A 21476-nucleotide genomic window follows, 5' to 3' on the forward strand; every position below is an offset into this window, starting at 1 on the left:
CCTCTCTTTCCAGCATATCACTCATTTTTAAAAAGTTGGGGTTTTTTACCTGACAGTGAAGGTTACCATAATTCTTTTGATATATCTGCTCTATCCAGCTGCAGAAATTCATACTGAGATCTCACAACCAGTGCTGCTGAAACCTAAACTCAGAAACTTCCATCTCTCCTTTATTTCCCTACCTTTTAATCGAGATCTCCTGGAAGAAAAAGTGAGAACAGCCAGCTAGACCCAAAATGACCCACTTCACATTATTTTCTCAGTTTGAAAAGGCAACAACAATGAAGACATAACTTGAATTAATAAGAAAATATCTGCCACTCTCAAACATGTGTAACAAAACATACACTATTTTCTTGTAGGAAAAAATATTAAAGTATTATTTGCAGCAGAAACTGCTTATACTAGGATTACATTACAGCAAACTAGAAGGATCACATTAAAAAATACAACTTTCTCCTTAGATACTTCTTTCTATCTGTAACACATTAAAATGGGTAAAACAAGAGTATAGATCATTGGAGAACAGTCCAAAGCATGTGGAAATAAAATTAAAAAGTGCAACTACATGTATTTTAAATTAGCTTCTCTGCTCTCCTCTATTTATGATGAAAATATCCAGGATGAAGGGATTGCAACTAGTTGAGTTTGTGTAGTATTACCTCTGGGAAGAAAATCCTCAGTGAGTCAAAAAATTCCACTTGTATCATCTAATTGTCAGTGACTGGGCACAGGCCCAGTTTGTTCAAGTTTTCTGCAAACATTGAAATGGAGTCCAAATTTTCTATGAATTCATGTTCCCTATGTCTTTCCCTTCCACTATAATCTCAGCATTATTTTTTCCCCTTCCCACTGATCCTCTTGTAAAACCATCAGTCCAAAACTGCCTTTGACATCCTCTGCAATGCTCCCAGGTCCCCTCCACAATCAAAAGTCCCTCCTGCCATTTCCTTTTCTTGGAAGGAGTAAACACTTTGAAGCAGAGTACATGGAGGTGTAGGGAGGGGAAAATACAGAAGAATATTTGAATAGCCCTTGAAGGGAAAAGGCAAAGCCTTTTAGAAATTGCCCAGTCTTTACAGTACTACCAAAAAGTAATCTGGATGACTCCAGGTTCTGTGATTTGGAGCACTCTGTTCCACCTCCAGCACTTCTCTTCAGCAAAATCCCAACAAACAAAACCAAATCAAACCAAACCAAATCAAACCAAACCAAACCAAACCAAACCAAATCAAACCAAACCAAACCAAACCAAACCAAACCAAACCAAACCAAACCAAACCAAACTAAACCAAACCAAACCAAACCAAACCAAACCAAACCAAAAAACATCCAGCCCACCAACCCTACCCCCAGCCTCCCCAAACCCACTCCCTATCTCCTCAGGAAGAACTGCCAATATTCAGGTTATCACTGGGCAGGTTCTCAGGTGATTTCCAGCCCAGGGCACAGATATTTTGAGGGTGAAGAGACATTTCTCTCTGAATTTTGCCTTAGATTCAGTGAAAGTTCAGAATACTGATTTTGATGAAAACTGTGAGCTCAGACTGACATTATGCTATAAAATGCTTTCACTGGAAAATATGCACATCATTCTACTTGCAACAACTATCACAATATCTCCTCAATATTATGCGTATAATATCAATGTGATCTCTTTCTAACACCAACTGAACATATTTAATATGATAGAATTACTTTGTGCACAGCTATTTAAAACCCACTTTAGTTGTGCATTTACACTGCACAGATCTTTTCAGCTATGAGAAATGTGTTCACTTAAGCACTTCATGCCACACTGACAAATCACTGAATAATGTCAACCCCAAGAAGTGTTTTCTAGTCCTGTTATACTACAGGGGCACATTTGAGCATGATGTAGAATATAAAGAAGATAATGATGAGATTTATGTGTGTAATGGAAACTATGTGCATTGCACCTCCCACACACTGTTTAAGAATTATGTGCCACAAAATCATTTAAAATAACTCATATTCTACACACTGTGAACACCTCATCTAAAAACCACTCCTCTGCCTGCTCTGTAATACAGGGACAACAGGCAGCTTACAAAGAACAAGCCTTATGACTTCAGTCCCTTTGAATTTCTAGCCTTTTCTTTCGAATACTAAAAATGCAAACCAGCCTGTATCATTCAAATAATCTTATTTTCCAAACCACCTACATTAACATACTGGCTGAAGCCAATTACAAATGCCTTAAGGCTTCTAGCCTCAGAAGCATAACCTGACAGGTCAAATTTTCTTGTTTGTTCCATCCATCATTACTGACACAGTAACTCAAAGTACACAAGTCACAGTTGACTCAATACTGCTTCTTTCTCCCTGTGCTGCTGCTGTAATTTTAATGCAGAAGCTTATTAATAAGGAAATTATTACTGTCTTCTGTCACTCAGTGCTGGCTCCTTCCACACACATGAAAAGAAAAAGCCCCAAGTTCTGCTTTTATTTTAACAGCATTCTGTGCTCCCTCCTTTGGGGTAATGTGCCAAAGCAAGTCATTGCTGGTGATATGTTTCAACAACAAATACTTTTTATAAATCTAATAAAATGTTGTAATGAGAAGTAAAAATACACCCCCCCCAAAAAAAAAAAAAAAAAAAGAAAATTCAGCTACAAAAGAACCAACACCAGGAAAAACCATGAACTTTTGGACAATCTACAGAACTGATATTCTAAAGAAGATGTTCTTTTACTGTGTAAAATACAGCTGACAGGCCTACATCTTCCAGCCTAAAACAGGCACAGACCTGCATTTTTCAGGATGCTAATAGGATTCAGTCTTACTTAATTCAGCAGGACTTCAGCACATATATTTAAACACATTCCCTAGAAACACACTGTTTTTCTGATTTTTTTTTTGAGTAATGAGCAGCCAGGAGCAGGAGTGTTACAAATTCAGACTTCTAATTATTGGCAGCACTTACCTGGGTGCCTAAATAAAAACATTGTCCTCAACACTGCAGAAGTTCATAAACAGGAAGGGGAAAAATCAGTGACATTCTAAACATTATTTCATCCTTCTGAATAATGCATATGTGGGCAAATAAGAAAAGCAGAGTGACCAAGCTCCTGGCAAGAAGTTGCCCTTCTTCAGCATAAACCCTTGCTATGTAACAAAAGTGAATGTGTCATTTCCCTCCCTTTAAAGAAAAAAAACAAAACCCCCACAAAACACCAAAACTGGAATGAAACATAAATCTATAATAAAATTATTTTAGTATGCTAAAAATTTCCATAAAAAAATCACAAAATATTGTTGTTTGAGGATATCTTGGCCAAGATATTTTAGACATGTATGACTGACCCCACACATATCCTCCCAGTCCCTTCTAGGGTTTTTATCAAGTGTTTTTGTAACAACTGACATGAAAATATGAGGACCTGCATTATCATGTAGCAGGTATAATTAGGTTTTAGAGACACTCAGTGGGTAAAAATGAATCTAATCTGTTTGAAGATGATACATTTAAATGAATCCTATCAATGAAATCTGGTCAATTTAAATGACCACAATAGAAGAAAGCATAAAACTGCCAAAACAGTAGACTTCTTATTTTAAATTTTATTTAAAGTTTATTGTGCTGTATGAACACTGGTGAAACTCAAAACAACCAGGCCAAAATGCTGCACTTCTGCAGCAGTAAAAAGATGAACTCATGCAGTTGCTTTAGAGAGCTCTGAGTGTTAATAAAGCCATTTGGGCAAATGGGCTTATACAGAATTTAAGGGAGTTGGATGTGAGAGGAGCAGCCCTGTGCTCCCTGAAGCTTCACCTCTCTCCACCCCTCTGCCATGGGGGCTGTGGGTGGGAAACCTGAATGTTGTTTTATTCTCCACAAGTTCTCCTACTGCCTTTCCCAGAATGCTATTTATATATCACTACTGCAGCTATGTATTGAGAAGGATTTTTTAGGGAGTTTAGAGCAGTTTTTTTCTCTATAGTCAAGTTACTGAAATAATATGAAGGAAGAATTACCACTTGCAGCAACCCACCTAGCAGAGATGTTTAATTGTAATCTCCTCCAGGGTCTTTAGGCTTGACTTGATAATTAAAACATTAGACTCTGACAAGCCTTTATATGGCAAAGTAACAGATTCAGGAATTAAAGAGAAAATATGGATTTAGGAACTGACACAATATGTTAATCACAAAGAACCCAGCCTGTGCAAGGCTAAATTGTTCTGGACTGAGAAACGTTAGAATATGGAAAAACAAACTAAAAATATCTTTTCCCTGCTAGGCAAGGTTAGAGAAAGAAGATAAACATCAGCATACCCCAATTAGACCAGCTTGCTTAACTCATAGTTGCTAAAACTTGGACACACAATTTTGGATAAATTTTGGGTTCTGTCAGGGTGTTTTTGCTCACTGGCTCCAGCACAAATTAAAGCAGTAAAAATTTTAAGTAATCTCTCTTCAAAAAGATTATAGCAAGGAAAAACAAAACCAGGTTGTAATTAATTTTAATTTGTTCCCAGAATGCCTCCAATATTTCTCTGTCCTGCCTTTATGCAGGAGCAAAGAGACCACCAGGCTTCAGCAGAACCAGCCCCCATCTCCTTCTAACACTGACCAGTGGCTTTAACAGAGCTTTAAGTAGCCAGTTTCCAACAAAAAGAATGAGGAGTATCTTTTTTCTAAGAGGTTTATTTAAGGGATTAAAAACCCCTTTTTCTGTTGTTTTTGTTGTGTTCATTATTTGTTGTCTTTACTTTTTTCCCCCCCAGTCTGTGTTTGCAGAACTGTGTTCATGAAGACTCTTCCTCCAAAGACTAAAGGGATAGCAACAAGCAGTCTCTGAAAGAACATCGTGTCCTGGGTCACAGCAATTTCCCATTAATTCACAGAATCTCAAGCCTGGCAATATGACAGAGCAGCCCTTACTCTGTAAAAATTGCCCAGAGCTCTTAGCTTTCCCCCCTCTATCTGTTGAGTCACTGCAGAAGCCTCTATTTTGGCTCTTCTCACAATTCATATTATGTCAGGTAAAAATCCTTGCAAACATGTATATATTCATGGGCTTCAGCTGGGGAGCTGTCACAGCAGCAGCTGCAGTGCACAGATGAGTGGTTATGCAGGGCTATTTTTTTCCAGGTTAGGATGTAAAATTGGTAGAGCATTGTTTGGGATTTTGAATTTACTACCTGACACCACTGAAAAGCAAAAGCTTCTTCACTTCTACACAGAACTAAATGGCATTTCAAAGGAAGCTCAGGAATTTGCAGAATTGAATGATTGTGTGAGCAGAGTTCAAAAGTGATATATCCCAGCTCCCTGAGAATTTAATAAAGGTTACCCCAATCAGGGGAAAGCACTTTGTCTTGGATTGTTAATTTGTGGCCAAGACACCCTGAAGAGGCATCACTGGAAAGACTGTAGGAGGCAGAAAACCATTTTTTAAGTATATTAATTGACCAAAAGAGAAATGCTATTCTTCAAGCATATGCAAAAATGCCCTTTACACTTAACTGTCTTAAGACACTGACATGGATTACAAGGTACAGAAGAATACAGATCTACCTTATTCCAAATTTTATGCTCATTCCTAGAGACCATGCAGAGAAAAATACCATACAAACAACAGGATGTCTTTAGGATACACAGCACTTGATCAAAAAACATTGCTCACCTCATGCTTCAAGCCAAATTAACTGTGTAGCCCTGGATGCACAGCATAGAACTGCGCCTGTTTTGCCTTCTGAGAGACAAAATTTATAATTTAGGAGTTGATTATGCAATAACAGCTTCACACAGCTTTTGGATTACACAACTCAAGTCTCACTGGCCCAGAGCACAGGCTGAGGGAACATTTACCTCGTGGGAATGCAGGAGCCAGATGTGCCAGAGTCAAGAAAGGGAATATACAAAGGTACTCAACATCAGGCCAACTCTAGTTCTCCCACAGTCCTCTGGAGTTTCCCAGTGGTTATTTGGGGAATAAAGTCAGTAGTGCTAAAAGCTTTGTGTCAGATGTATTTCTGCAGTTAGGAACCCCCCTGCAACACATGGAGTCAAATAACAAAATATGGATGAATATTGAAAAACTGCTACTAGAATGAGGAAGTAGCAAAATCTTTTTCCTGCAGAAAGTTCATTCAGAATGGTCACATCCTATAAAATCTATCAATTTCTACAAAAAGGTGTGCCAAGGGAAATATAGGTTGGATATTTGGAAAAAGTTTTTATGGGAAGAATGAGAAAGTACTGGAATGGTCTGCCCAGGGAGGTGGTGGAGTCCCTGCATGTGTTTAAAAAAAGACTGGATGTGGCACTGGTGCCCTGGTTTAGTTGAGGTGTTAGGGCTGGGTTGGACTCGATCCTGAACATCTCTTCTAACCTAGTGATTTCATGATTCTGTGATTCTCAACAGTTAGACACTTTAACAAGAATTTGTTAATTGTGCTTCTGCATACAGACCTCTCCTAATTAAATGTAGCAGCCTTCACACTGCACACATTTAACTAATAGTGTCTCATTATTTTGGTCGTTATTTTTTCTTCTGTTTCAAGACTGTTAGAAATTTTTTCTTTTTCTTGTACATCCCTTAATATCAAATTAATTACCTAATGTTATGACAACAGGACATGATTTTTACATTTTCAAACAGAAAGAGACATGATCATGAATTTAATTAGTTCACAATGATTTAATTAAAATTTTCAGAACAACAATGTACCTAATTAGAAACATAATAATTATGCCAATGTACCTTTCCATCTTTGAAGGAACCATTAGTCATTGAGGTGGTATGTTTTGTAATTTAAGATCATCCTAATTTTCATTTTCTGACTAGTTAAGTACAGTCATCGTCATGTTCAGGTAATTGCTTTATTAACAAGCTTAATTAAAGTTCCTGTAAAACTGACATCTACAAAGTTATTCTTCTTAATGTGTTGCTCACAAAAACATTAACTAATTACATCAAGCTCTTTATAGGGCTTACGTACCTCATAAGCTTAATTCATTAGTACTTTAAAGAGCTTTGAAAACTCTGCCTGTAATAACCTATGGAAGTGCTTTGTGTTGTCACAATATTAAATAGAACTGTTATACCCAGGAAACTTCTTTGTACAAAGTTATTCTGTGAGAGATAGTGCACATTTTAAAACATCTGCATTTCAAGCAGTAAGTAGAAAAAAAAAATAAAAATCAGTGAAATCTTTGATAAACCTAAGCCTCTTAGGGTTCAAACCTCACAGGAAAGGGTGATAGTTTATAAAGTTTCCAGAAATACAAAAAGCTTCTGCAGGTTCAAAAACCATTAATTTCTCAGCTGCTGAAAACAAGGTACAGGGACTGAGTACATACAGGCCACATCTGTGTTCAAATTTTGTCATGCAGAAGTGCTGAATTATTGGTGCTACTGAAGAATCCCATTTCTCTGAAGAATTAGTTTGTCATCTGAAAATCAAAACTCGAACATTAAAAACCCCACCACACACTATGGCCCAACAGGCTTATCAATTTCCACTTTAGCACTTGTGCATAGCAGATGAAACAATCCAGATCAAGTTTTAGAGATTTCAGAAAAAGAACCAGAAAGGTTTAATGTCTAAAGAGTGGTGAGATTTTTTAAGCAGTACAACTCCCACACATGAAGCTAAATCAACTTTAGAGCCATCAAAGTTCTTATTACCTTGTGTCTCCTATGGTTTAGGTGATACTTAAATCATTGGAGCACAAGATGTGGGCATGGAATTTTTATAGTTTTTAACATTTTACCATTTGTGTTGGAAATCAAATATTTTTGATTATTTTGAATATTTTTCAATGGAAGCTTAAAAAGATGAAAGAGTCCTTTGACTAGCCCTTCATAAATTAGTTGTGGGGCTGAAGGGTTCCATGTCTTTGGTGGAACAGCAAGGCTGTTAAACATCCTGAACCTCTATCTACATCAACCAGTAAGCTCAAAAACAGTGCTTTAGCTTACCTTTTGTTATTCTTTTCCCCCTATAACCCTTGCATTATTGATTTGGTTGACTTTCCCCAATTTTGTCATGAAATTCATGCCTCAAGGTCTACAATGTTTCCTGGGAAACAGCTGGAATTATTCCAGGATCAAATGGCTGATGTATATTAAATATGTGTGTATTTTCTTAATGTGAATTACTGGGCATTTATTGACACCCAGGTTTCATCTGCATTTGATCAGTCAGCCACACTTCTGTTGTGCCTTTTCCTTTTCATTCCTCTTTTTCCTCAGATAACCATTCAAAGTATGGAAAGGGCCAGCCCTGGTACAAACATTACTGCTGCAGGATGGCAGCCCCAGGTCATCACTGAACACTTTGATGCTGCTCTGCCAGGCCAGGGAGCCCAAAACCCATCTCCCAGCTGAGCCCCTGCTGTGCCTGCAGGAGAGGCCAAACCCACCTGCAGCCACGATGGATCAACTCTTGCTGTGTCTGCATCTTCCCCCTGGCTGCCAGCACAAGGGAAGCCCAATGTACAGCTTCAGAAGGTTTTCTTCCCCCTGAAACTTAGTGTCCTCTCTCCATTTTTTGTTTACAAGTTCAGCAGGAATGTGCCCGTTTGCCCAGCTCGTCACTGCGTGTTCACAAGGCAGCAGATGCAGAAGCAGGGACCAGCAAACACATCCCTGCACACTCGAGTCCACCTTGTTGAATTTTCACAGTCAGTACTAGAACATGACAGCACTGCAGGGCCAGAAATAATACTTGCCAACAGCACTGGTATGTGAAAGAAAATTACTGAGAAAACTTTGATTTTAGTGACTTGAAGGCAAGAAAAAGGGAACACATCATCTGGTGAATTCTAACAGTGAGTTTGAGGGGAGCACTGTTTTCTTGTAAAAAATACCAGACAGCCATGATCATTCCTGATCATAAAAATGTAATTTGTTAGGGCACTAACATAAACTATTTTACTTTGATGCTTCCCCTAAAGTATTTTCAGCTCATTTACCAAAATTTGTCTTCTTAAAAAAAAAAAAAAAATTTGCTAGAACTGGAGCAATTGATAGTAAAACAGACAATAAATAAAGATGAGACAAAGTTGTTTCAGAATAAATCTTTAACAAATTTCCTCTGAAATAACCCCCAAAACTCAAACAGGCAGCTTCTGGGAGGTGTCTCTGACAATCAAACATGTCAGCACCAGGAAATCTTTCATGTCTTCACTGTAGCTGTCAGGTTTATATCATAATCACAACAGCTTGGTGAATTTATAACATCAGATGAAAAACAGTTAGATCTTATGGTGAGAAATAGCAAAGGCCAAAAACCCATTTGGAACTAATAGAGATGCAGGTAAGATGCACAGAAATGAGTTAATAGCATGACAGAACGTGAAATGAAATCTATTTACTGCAGAACATCTTACAGACTCAAGAGTTCAGACAGAAAAAGTTGTTTTTAAAATGAGCTCATCTTAACCATAAAAACCAAAGCTAAATTACTGCAATACACACTCCTAGGGAGTATTAAAGAGTCACTTGTTTAACAGGCAACATGTGGCCATTTTTCCTGCAGTCTGTGTGCACAGATGAGAGTTTCTGCTCCGATTTGTTCCTTCTGGCCATGCAAATCCTTCATCCAGAACAAGAGAGAAGCTGAAATTACCAAGGCATGGCATTTTAATATTTGTGTCCATTATTAAGTGGAGAACTCAAGATGCCCAGCTGAGAAAATAATGTAGTTGTTACAACACAGCAGAGAATTTCTGCCCAATAGCTTTATTTTCCTGTTTGTTGGTTTTGTTTTGTTTTTTTTTTGAAGGCTATTTTTGGATTTTAAATGGTAGTTTTACTGGCTGTCAAACATTACTTTGCATGCATCAAGATAAGAGAACCTTAAGGGTATTCCCCAAAACATGCTTTCCAGTGCCTGAAGTGCTGTTTTTGGGACCTGTATCCAAGGCATGGAAGGCTTTATCTGCTAATGGGAGATCTGGAACACTGAATGGTTGTGAAGACATTTTCTTTTATTGAGTCAAGCCCTAAGGTGATCGTATTTTCAGTATAACAGTGAGTCAATTTATCCCCACTGGGTTATGGGAATTTTTTTATGGTACCATATATGCTGCATCTGGCACGCAAGGCTATTAAAACCACAGGCTAAATGAATTGTAATATGTTACCCATGCAGTCTAGGAAAAAAGACACAATTAAAAATAAATCTATCACTGAAGAATGATTCTGCATAGTTATTTTATGATTTGGAGACCATTTCTTAAAAAAAAATGGACGATCCTCTCGTCTAATCAAGCCAATCTCACCAAATGATTTTTTTTTTCCAGTTGCATCATCAACATTAAAAGTGTTCTACTTCATTAAGAGAACAGGTTATTTAGAGAAACATGAATCAGGAAAGCCACAAGATTGTGATTTGGCATCTTGATTTGCCATTTGTCAAAGATGGAAAAGCCTACATTTATCAGCACTTCTTACACAAAAAAACATTCCTGGATTAACAAAGAGTGTAAATGAATACTGCCTAACAACAGGAGGTGTTTGATCTTCACCCAGGTGGTGACTGAGGGGAGCTGGGGCCCCAGGCAGAGCTCACCTTGCTGCTGTAGCTGTGTCCATCGGAGCCGCAGACTGCGCTGGAGTGTGCCGCGGGGCAGGGCTTGCACCTGGCCACGCTGGCTGCCCCAGCCCAGTGCTTCTGCGCCAAGCTGCCTTTCTTTTGTCGAAGGCTGTAAAATAAGACACACCAAGCTTTTTGAAAAGTTTGTATAAAACAAGATTTGGAGCTTCTCTGAATAAAGCTGGATTTTCAGTACAGCGTTAATTTTAGAATAATTTCAGTTGGAAAAGACCTTTAAGATCATTGAATCCTATCATTAACCCAGCACTGCCAAGTCTACTAAATCATAATTTAAAGCTCCTAACAATGCTTTTATAATATGGCACATTACAGCAGGCAATATAAAAGTTGTAAATTGGTAGGCAGCCCTAGACTTACAACACTTGGTGGTTTCATTTAGATTTATAACTACAAATGATTTCACTTCAGAATACAGCATTTCTAGAGCTAGACAGCATTTTTGGTGATGCAGGCAACAGTACACCAGGTGGTATTTAGAGACATTTTCACCAGGCCTTCTCAGAGCTGCCAAACTAGTGCTAAGGTAGCAATGATTCTAAAAGGAAATCCTTCTAAAAACATTGCAATTTATACTGTGCTTGTAACAATGTATAGAATCATTAAACACTTTTGTCACTGTGGGGGCAGGAGCCCTTTTGACTCTCCAGCTACTGAATGATCAGCTGAGGTTCTCAGATTAATCACAGTCACCTCAGGAATGCCATAAAGTCACAGAAAGCATCTCCAAATCCAGCAGTGTGTGTCCCTGGGGAGTGACTACAGTTGTGTTCAAGTCATAGAATACTCAATTATTGCATTAAAAATGTCTATGAAGAAAGACATCTGCTCCAAAAACTTATTGCAAAACGTGCCATTGATTCTGACTAACGGCTCATTTTCCTGTCATAATGAACTACTTGACTGATAGGACATTAAGTAATTATCTCCAGCCTAATGCTGTAAGCTGATTAAAAGTTTGCTTTAGAAACCCCAGTCCAGTGTTACAATGCAGATTCATTTTGGTCCTGTGTACTTGTCTTTCACTTGAAAACATTTACAAGGGAAGGCAAAGCATCGCAGCAGAGACTGGTAAGAAAAATAACTGCCATCTGTTCTTGTACCACAGGAAAAAAAAATTATATAACAGTTCAGCTAGAAATGCATTTCAATGTGCTGCTGAATGACTTTATCACAGTTTTAGAAAAATATATACAGATATTTTTTAAAGCAATTTCACTGCAGCTTGCAATTTGCTACACAATACCAACTCTGATGTAATGACACATTCAGCTGCTAAATAACATAAATTCCACTCTTCCATCTCGGTCCTAGTTTTCCTCAAGTCTAACCTTTGCCAGAGATGAATAGTACTATTAAGAAGATTGGGTCCACAGAAGGAATCCAATCATGATATAATAAACTATGAAAATAGAAGCCAAGAATTTAAGACTAAATTCCCTTGTTATTTTGAAGAAGTCTTAATGCAGAGAGCAGCACTCCCAGTTTCAGATGCATTCTGCCTCACAGAGGTACCATTACACCAGGTGCTAAATGCTGTGGACAGCTGGTTACTCAGCTCTGAACCCCCTAAAGCAGCTCTGTGGATCTGATGTCTTATGCTGAGGCTGTACAAACTGTTTATTTAAGTTTTCCACAGTAATTGATTTCTCTGCATTCCCTAACCATGCTTTGGATACATTATCAAAATGTAATGATTATCTTATTTTCTTGAGCTCTCTGCATTACAGGCATGACTAGTTTATTTTAGCTTGACAGGAAAATTTCCCCATTTACTTTATTTGCAGCCCGAGACTTCTGGAAATGCACAAACTCAGAGTCAAAAATACATTTGAATGTCGTACTGTAGATACTGATGAGATACTATAGAGTCTGGAGACAAATATGAAAGGGGCTGTGCTTTTCTCTGGAGACTGCAGAAGGTCATAGCATAAAGCAGATTTTTCACTGACTTTAATTTCCACGATCTTAAAAAAATAGATCCTTTTCTGTACAGAAAATTGTTAAGAAGAATATTTTAGGATGAGTTATAGAAAAACAGCCAAGAAATGCTAAACTTGAAGTGTGTGATTTAGTGCCATCATCATCAAAGCCATCAGCCATGAAGCGTGGAGGATGGAGAGGAGTGAGTGAACTAACGAGCTCCTCATCAAAATTAAATATATTGCAGTTCTTAGCAAGACTGATGCCTAAAATATCACAGGATCTGAATGGCAAGTATAAAACACATTGTACAGCTTTTGTGGACCACACTACATCAGGTATTCTACACTGTAACATAAAAAGTCCACTCAGGACAGGGCTGCTTGTCTGTCTCTGCACAGCCTCACACCCCTTTGCTCTTAATTTATTTAATCCTCCTTTGATTCCTTCAAGATTCATACTGCAAAACTAGTTCCTATTGGAAAATTCTTCTGGAGCTGATGATGTTTTTCACTCTCCCATCATCACTTAAAAAAAAAAAAAAAGTAATTAAATTTGATTGTTTTAAGCCATTCAAGCAGCTCCTCAAGCCTGGTGGCCGTTTCCATCAGTTTAGTGAGAGTGTAAAGAACATGCCCAGCCTTAGGCCTGAGCTCTGTTCTCAGAGCAGCTGCCTGGAAGACAACATCAAACCTGGTGTGTCTCCTCAGCTGGGGACCAGAATGGTGTCACTTAAGCTAAATTTGCTGTGTTTCGCCTACAGACAATGAAGGAAACATTTCTTCTTCCTAACCCCCATATTCATCTTCAGGATCTTCTTTTGATAATAAAAGGAAGTTTATTCTCTGAAAGAGTGATGTTTAATAACAAGAATTTACGGTGGAGTAGACCTCAAAGCATTTCATTAATTTGAAAAACAATGAAACAATTTTAGTATCATTTTACATAATGTGTGTAATGAGGCAGGGAATGGTGCAAGAATTCTGCAGCTCCCTCATTCCTGCAGGTGCATGGAACTGGTAGCACAACAGCCATTTTTGTTGCAAGAAACAGTCTGGCTTGCAAAAATTAATATATTCTTTTCAAGCTGCATGTTTTTTCAAAACGATAGTGCAAAGTGCCAGTGTGTCTGAAACAAGTCAAAAGTAATTTTTGTCAGCTTGGCCAAGTGAGCAACAGCTGAAATTTTTAACTGGATACCCAGATTCCACACCCCCACCAAAACCACAGCTGAGCACCTGTCTGTAAAAGGAATCTATTTTCCAAAAACAAACATGTATTTTTCTGCATATTTTGAGAGGCTGGGTAGGACTTTTGGAAGCCTTTCAATCCTATAACTCCTAACAACACATCAAACACACAAACAAACAAATTAAAACCTAGACAAGAACATTGGCTGCCATAAGCAGCCAGCCAGCAAATCCCCTCTCAATGGAAGTGCACATTCACATACTCTGGGAATGCTCTGCTATGCTAATCATCTTGGTTTAGAATGAATGTGGCAGGAGCAATCCAGGCCAGAGCAAATTAGGCCTTTTTGTTTTATTTTTTTTCTTTTCTCACAACCAACTTTAATCCTGCTTTAAGACACAGGAGCTGAAAGGATCTACCACTGTTTTTCAGAAGCTGGAACACATGAATGTTTCGGTCAAGTATTAAGACTTAGAGGCAAACCCTGCCTGGTTTTGCTTTGCAGATTGGTGAACCAATGCACCAAAAGGCAAAAGAATAATGGAGTTGGTCAGTTTTAGAGAATTCAGCCTCTTGGTATTTTGATGCATAAAGAAATTTCAGCAGCAGAAAGCATTCACAGTTCACACAGGGAGAAAGCACAGTGACTGAAGTTCATTACTCGTTACACAGACACTCTGCCCAGCACACGCTGTGACAATCCAGGGAGATGACATCTGCTTGGCTTGCCCAGGAGCAGGGACAGGGCCTGAGGCTCTGCAGATGCCACCAGCCAGATGGCAGGATGGTACACGACAGCTCAGGGCAGCCAGAGCCCCAAAGCCACAGACACCTGCACGCCAGCACTCGCCTTCCAAGCACAAAGCCTTAGCTGTGCAAAAAGTACCTCGGAACCCCGAGGAAAAGTGACTCCACTCAAGGTTTTGTGGCTTCCAGGTGTGCCCTGGGGAGCCAGCTCAGCCCCAGCTGGGTGCAGCTTGCAGCCCCAAGGATGGGAATCACCCAGCCCTGTCCCAGCCTGGCTGGGAGCATCAGTTCTGGGCACGGAGAGCCTGCTGGGGAGTTTGAACTGTGCCTTAGATTCAGCAAAAGTTTGTCAAACAAAAATCTTAAACTGACTCAGAAAAAAAACCAAAACGACCAGCAACCAAAGCCAAAAATTCAAAGCCTTAATTCCTGACCAACCCTTGACTGGATTACATAGGCTGAGATATTTAGTGAATCTTTTTATCTTTCTAATAACAATTTTCTCAGGAACAGTACAGGAGAGCATATATGGGAATAACCTCTGGCAAAGCCAGGGGTCAAAATAAAGGTACCTGCACAAAAAAATTGATGATGTGATTCTTAACAAATCTTATAGTTTGATTTATTTACATTTAATTTTATATTTGACACATGTTCAGACTTTTCATTATGGAAAAAATGTACAATACCAAGAGTATGTTACTCTGCTTCAAGACCAGTAATTCTCAAATGCACATAAAGTAAATTAGCAGATTAAGCACTGATGGGTTTAATGCAATCACAAATCAGGTTCCTTTGGCAGGCTGTTGTTCTGAAAGTAATGAAAAACTTTTAGGATGAAGCAGACAGTAAATAGAAGTTTCTCCTTAGGACTTCAGAACTTATTTGGTAATTTTATTGGATAAGACAGAGACATTCACCCAAAGGAGTTTTTGTTGCAGGAGTTTTTAAAGGTCTGCTGCAAATAACAGCAGAAAATTTCTCAAGAACCCCAACAAATAAGTTACACAACATCTTCTGCTAGAAAGTATCAGGTAAACAATTAGTGAGATTGGTACTGTCTTTTCTTGTTCTTTAACTTGCTGTTTCAGTGATGTCACACAATCATAGAATTTGGTTCAATTAACATTGTAAATTACTTACGCCTATTGTGTTTTCTGGGCTTAAAATCATACAACTACTTATTTCAGGTCCTATCTGAACAGCTTTGAGCTGGTTGGAATAATTATATTTTTTTATAGAACAGCTCTTATGTACAAAGTACTGACTTGACAAAACCAAATTATTTCATGGAGATAAACTGGTGTTGCTGAGCTTTCATTGACATTGCCACTCCTAGCTGGGCTGATGGCAGCAGCGTCCATCTCTTCCCAACAGTCTCTTCCAGAGACTTCCATGAAGCAGCAGCCATGTCACCATCCCTGGGGTTTGCTGGTTCCCTGGAAGGAGGTTTGAGTTAGCCCACCCACTGCAAGGATTCTCCAGGTAAACCTGTCTTTGTGGGTTTGTGAGTTGTGTACTGGAGTTTTCAATTATAGCTCTCACAGAGACATTCCCCAAGATTAGGATTAACTTCATCCATCCTTCTTTCTTTCTGGACCTTAAACCAAAATTCCTAAGTCACATAAAACTATTTTAAGCTCTATTAAAACAAAACTGGAAAGTTCAGTGCACCAGAGCTTGGACCAGAAGCTGGAAGGAACTTTGACAGCAAACTTGAATGGCTTCCTGAAGCTGGAACAATTCACAGTGGGAAGAGTTTAAAATGTGCTGTCTGTACCGTCTCCATGCCTTATTCACAGTTTGTTCGTGTCCCCCTGAAGGAAGCTTATCACACTGAAGATAAAGGCAGCAGTGCCTGCCTGTTTTTATCTTTCCTTTGCATAAGCTGTTTCTCTTGTTCTCGAGGAAAAGAATTACAAACCTGAAATTTGCCAGTATAAATAGCAATGTCCTCTTCTCTCTTTGTATCATTTTGGTATTCTGCTAGAATTAAGAGCTTGGCCTCATTTCTAGAATCTTTCATATTTTTCACAAGAGCTGTGTATACCTTGAGCCACTACCCATCCAGATTTGTGAAAAAATAGTGTACACGTATTACCTTGAAAAAAAAGGTACTATGCTATTGAATCTGATACAGACTCTTTATTTAATACAAACACTGTAAAATGAGAACAGACATATGATTATGGCAATTTCTCTTCCTGGGCTTTACACTTTCAGATACAAAGAATAATAACATGCAGCATTGCATTTCAGCATCATCCTACTGTACTAAGTACCACTTTCCCTGATTTCAATATTCAAAGAAATTTTCACCTAACAGATTTTACTTTCTCTTGCTGCCTTCATATCTTATTCCCAGCAGACCTGGCTTAAAAGATCCATAAGAAATGAAAAAGCCACTGCTCACTGGTAGATGTGCAAATGTTTTAATGGGGCTTGGTGATGGCTGGGGACCTTTCAGGCAGAATGAAACCAGATCAGGACTGGCCCCCACAGTAAATGGATCCTCTGCTTACTTGCTAGTCTTTCAAACAATGATATTGATGAGATTATACTGGGAATTACGTCTGCCCAGAGAGAACCAGTAGCCACTGGAGTGTTCCCACAAAGCAGTTGGTACTCAGAAGACAGAGTTAGAGATGACAAATTTAGGGAAGAGTTAAAGCTAAAATCTCAAGTGCTGAAGTGAAAGTGTACCAGGTGTCATTCCAGTGAATGAGAAAGATGTATTTCCAAGGGAAGAATCGAGCCTCTATTTCTTACCAACAGTAAGAAGATGTTATAAAATAAGCATGGGGGAAACAACATTCCGGAAGGAACCTGTCAGCTGGATGTAGGGAAGGTTGAAAGATGTTGTATAGTGTAGGTTTTGCAAGAACGCCCCCTGACACATCTTGCAGGGAAAATGCCATGAAGATTCTTGCATGGATCCCTCTAGGTCCAGCTGTCAGGCAACTCTGGAAAGAGAAGAGGAGGCCCAGGGCCCTCAGGGTTATCGGTTCTGCAAGATGAAGAAATCTTTTTAACTTCCTCTGTGTTTAAAAGGAAGAAATGACTTGGAAAAGCTGACACAGATTCCAAGGGCCTAGAAGACCAGAAAAGCTCTAGTGAGTTTGACTGAGGTGATGCAGCTGCTGCAGGTGACTTCTGAGATCCAGCAACACCAGTCAGAGAACCCCAAATGCAACTGCTTGAGCAAGGCTACTCAGAGAGCAGCAAGGTCTGTTTCTAAACAGATATAACATGTCATTTAAATAGGAATACTCTTAAACTGCCAGGACAACTCACTCTGCACAGTATCAGGGTCTCATTACATTTCTGAGATGTTCTGGCTTTACTTATTCCTGGACTAAAAATGGTAAGATTGTTTATTAAGGCCATTAGAGAAACACAGGGATTTCTGCCTTTGAGCACTTCAATACATAAAAATGGTGTTTGAAAGTTCCACTTACAGTCTTAGCTAACAGATTATTGCACTTACAGGCAATTAATTTTTTAATCTAAATTCTAAATGATTTTCAGCTTTTAGATCAAATACATATGCTCAACAGCTGCACAGGTATGAAAACAGGCAAAGTACAGAAAGGAAAAGAACCAAACCAAAAAATCCACACAAACATAAAATCCCAGTGTTCTTAAAAGTCATTGTTCTCTCCTGAATAAATAACACAGCTTCTAAACTCTGCCTATTCTCATGAATTTTCATAAGAGAATTATTTTCCTTTTCACTGTTACTTTCCCACTAACATAAAAAGGATTCTCAGACATCAAATTATGTAAAAATAAAATCAAGTGCCTTGAATTTCAAAGGAGGAGGGGACATAGCACAAAGTTTGTAATTAAACCTGAAATCTTATTCACCAGTCCTCAGTTTGCAGGAATCTCCAGTCCTGGATTTCACATGCTGGATGAGATTCAAGAACTTGGCACCAAGCACTTCAAGGTGAAGTGTGCAGCAAATATTCTACGTTTTTTTTGGCACCGGCGCTCTTTCCTTCTAGGACAGCTTATTGTTTTTTTCCCCCATTACCAAAGAAGAATACATTTTAAAAGGAGAAAGGAAGCTTTTATTTTCCCAGGATCTGATTACCTTGATATTAAAATAATGCCTTGATCAGGTCTGCCTCCTCCTGCTGGTAGAACTTGCCAAGATCTCCAAGGAAGCAGAATTGCTGATGATGTGTGAGATTAATCTGAGCTGTCAAGTTGTTTGGGGAGGAAAGCTGATCCTCCATCACTATGTCCTGTTTTATGCAATTAGACAGGTTCAAAATTGTTTCCACCAAACCTGGCAGAGCAGTTATTTCCCACCATTTCCCTGCTCCAGCTCACATTTCTAGTTCCAGTGTTGCACCCTGCATAACCATAGCTGTGCAAACACAGGTGCAGGTTACTTAGTAAGGCTAAAATTCAAGGCAGATTTCTTGGCAGCATTTAATAACACTTTAAAGCTCCAACATGACCAATGAATCTCCCAGAAACTGAGGACAGAATAGCTTTCAAAGCATCCTCAGTCCTGGCCAAATGCAGAGGTCTGTGAAGTTTAGCACCATCAAAGCTCTGATGTCTCATGTCTCCCCAGACATTCAGCAGTTTGGCAGAATGGAACTGATGGAACAAACAAAAGGGCTGAAAGAGGTGACAGAGCCACCCTGGGCTCTTGTTCACCTCCATGTCCTTTGGTTCAGTTTATAACCCAGCCTTATCCATCATGTACAACACAACCCTTAATTCTACATTCCAGAAAGCCCTACTGCTCAAAACGTGACAGATTGGTTGTTTGTTTGCTTTTTTTTCTGAAGCAAAAAAGTTCAGCAATCTTATTGTCACTTTGCAACTGCAAGGGAGAAAAACCAACGCTGCCCCCCCAAAGCATCCTCAGGAAGCTCAGCTGTGTTCTGCTTCATTATGTTGCTCTTGCTTATCCTAAGGCAGATAGCATGCAATCCTCAGAAAAAAAAATATGATATTTTGCTGGTAGGGATGAGAAAGTAAATGAATTTTAAAAATATAGTGAAAATTCTTGCCCTTAAGGCACTACATCAAATGTTTCTGTTTAAAAATGACTGCACAGTACTCCCATTCTGTGAATACTTGGCGCCATGGTTCAAACAATCAGTTACAAGCTGTGCTAGCAAAATATTTGCCCCTTCTGACACATTTTATTATGTGATAGGCTTATTAAATTCTCAAGAAAGCTACAGCAAATTAAGCTGCTGAGGATTTTTACAATTAGCATCGATTACCTAAGAATTCATGTGTGATTTCTGAATAGAATTGGCTTGTCAAACAACAGACAATTAAAAAAAATAATCAATCCCAAAGCCACCTCCAGAGTGTAGTCAAAATCCACTATTCAAGATAGGTTCGGGGAAATCATCAGAATGCAGTTTCCTATGTTGGAATAAAATGAATGTTAGTGAAGTGCATGCAAACTAAACCAGTTATAAATACTATAAGCAGCTGAGTAATTTTAAAATCCCATCCTTTTTAGCATCTAAATAGGCTAATGCCCCTGCTGCTTATTCAGCACTGCTGATTTATAGAGCTCAGTGCTATAAATGTCTAAACATTCTGCTGAATTTCTCACCGTATTCAGTTCTGTCTGTCTGGTTATTGGATGCTGGAGATGGAGCTCATCATATCAACACCATTCCCAGCTTCTCAAATGAGGCCATCAGAAGTGTTAACCCATCTTCTATCAGGCTGTGTCTTAATGAAAGGTGACTACAGCTTCAGGAAGGTCCCAGCTGATGGACAGGATTTACATAATCACATTAATTTATGATACAAACTGAATACACATGATCCAGTGTGGGGACAGCACACGGTGAAACACACCTTTGGGTAAAATTTGAAGATGAATTCAACTGACATACTTGCAAAAACTGCAAGATATAAATTTCATGAGGTACTTCCACTGAGTGTTTAAGGTCTCACTTTGCTGTGACCTTGAACCATGCAGCCCAGCACCCGTGCATTACAAACCATCCCTTCTTCCCATATTCTTTGACCATGTAGCTCCATAGGCCCTTCTACTATGGAGGCTAAAGTGGTGTTAAAAGTCAATTTAGCTACTCATTTATACTTCTGATAGTTTCAGCATTTTATAGCTGCTTTCTCAGAAGTTGATTTTATTGTGTGCAAAAGTAAGACTTGATCAGTGGCATATTTAGATAGAAAGCATAACATTACCTGGGACTTTGACAGGTTTAGTGAAAATAAATAAATACAAAAAATGAAATACTTTGCTGTTGCATTATTACACAGGAATCAGTTTTGGGTGTTGGCTTGAGATGTGCCACCTTACTTTGCATCACTTCTTGCCACCCAAATTTCACTTTAGCTACTCACTATCCTTGGACTCCATTCTTATTCTTTCCATCATTTCTCTGCTGCTGTGGTAGAAATCTAGGGACTACATTATTCTTTATCACTGTAAATTAATGCTATTCTTTTTCTCCAAATGTTGTTGCATTTCTTCAAAAAACAATTTTCATTTCTCAAATCCTACAAACTGTGGTCTGCCTGACAGGCTTAGCTGACTTTCTCCTCTAACCCTGTTTTCCCAGGATCTGGGCAGCTATTTTATGGAAAAAATTTATAAGATTTTGAAAAAAATTACAGTGTCCTTTCTTGCTCACTGTTGTATTTAACCACTTTGATTCCAATCTTTTAGCCTGTTTTGCCCTGACCTCTTCCCCCTCAATCTCCTTTTCCTCATACTTTTTCCTTCCTACTTCTGAAACTTTCTTCTGCTTCATTCAACCTCAAAAATTACCCCCCTTGGAGAAGCAGTTATTTCTTCATCTACTGCTGCCTGTTATTTTCCTCTCTGCTAGGATGTATCATATTAAATACTATATTCTCTCTAAATGGTATCTCAATGTCATTTTGGTCTTTACCAAGTAATAGTTAAGTCTTCTAACCCTTCTACACTTGAGTTTTTGGAAGCCTGAGAAACTTTATAGGCTTCCTCCTTTGTTTATCCTTCTATCTCTTTGCTCTATTATTGC

The 21476-nt window shown here is 38.7% G+C and overlaps 1 protein-coding gene across 2 annotated transcripts in view; it reads right to left on the reverse strand.

Annotated features, from left to right (window-relative positions):
- Positions 1–21476, reverse strand: part of SPOCK1 (SPARC (osteonectin), cwcv and kazal like domains proteoglycan 1) — a 268583-nt gene that overhangs the window by 77244 nt on the left and 169863 nt on the right. For both annotated transcript variants that reach the window (XM_015641869.3, XM_015641870.1), the window contains one exon: positions 10552–10684. In XM_015641869.3, the coding sequence (XP_015497355.1) occupies positions 10552–10684 (133 nt within the window). The remainder of the gene's footprint in view (positions 1–10551; positions 10685–21476) is intronic.

The sequence above is a fragment of the Parus major genome, chromosome 13, assembly GCF_001522545.3.
Source record: "Parus major isolate Abel chromosome 13, Parus_major1.1, whole genome shotgun sequence".
Taxonomy (NCBI): Eukaryota; Metazoa; Chordata; class Aves; order Passeriformes; family Paridae; genus Parus; species Parus major.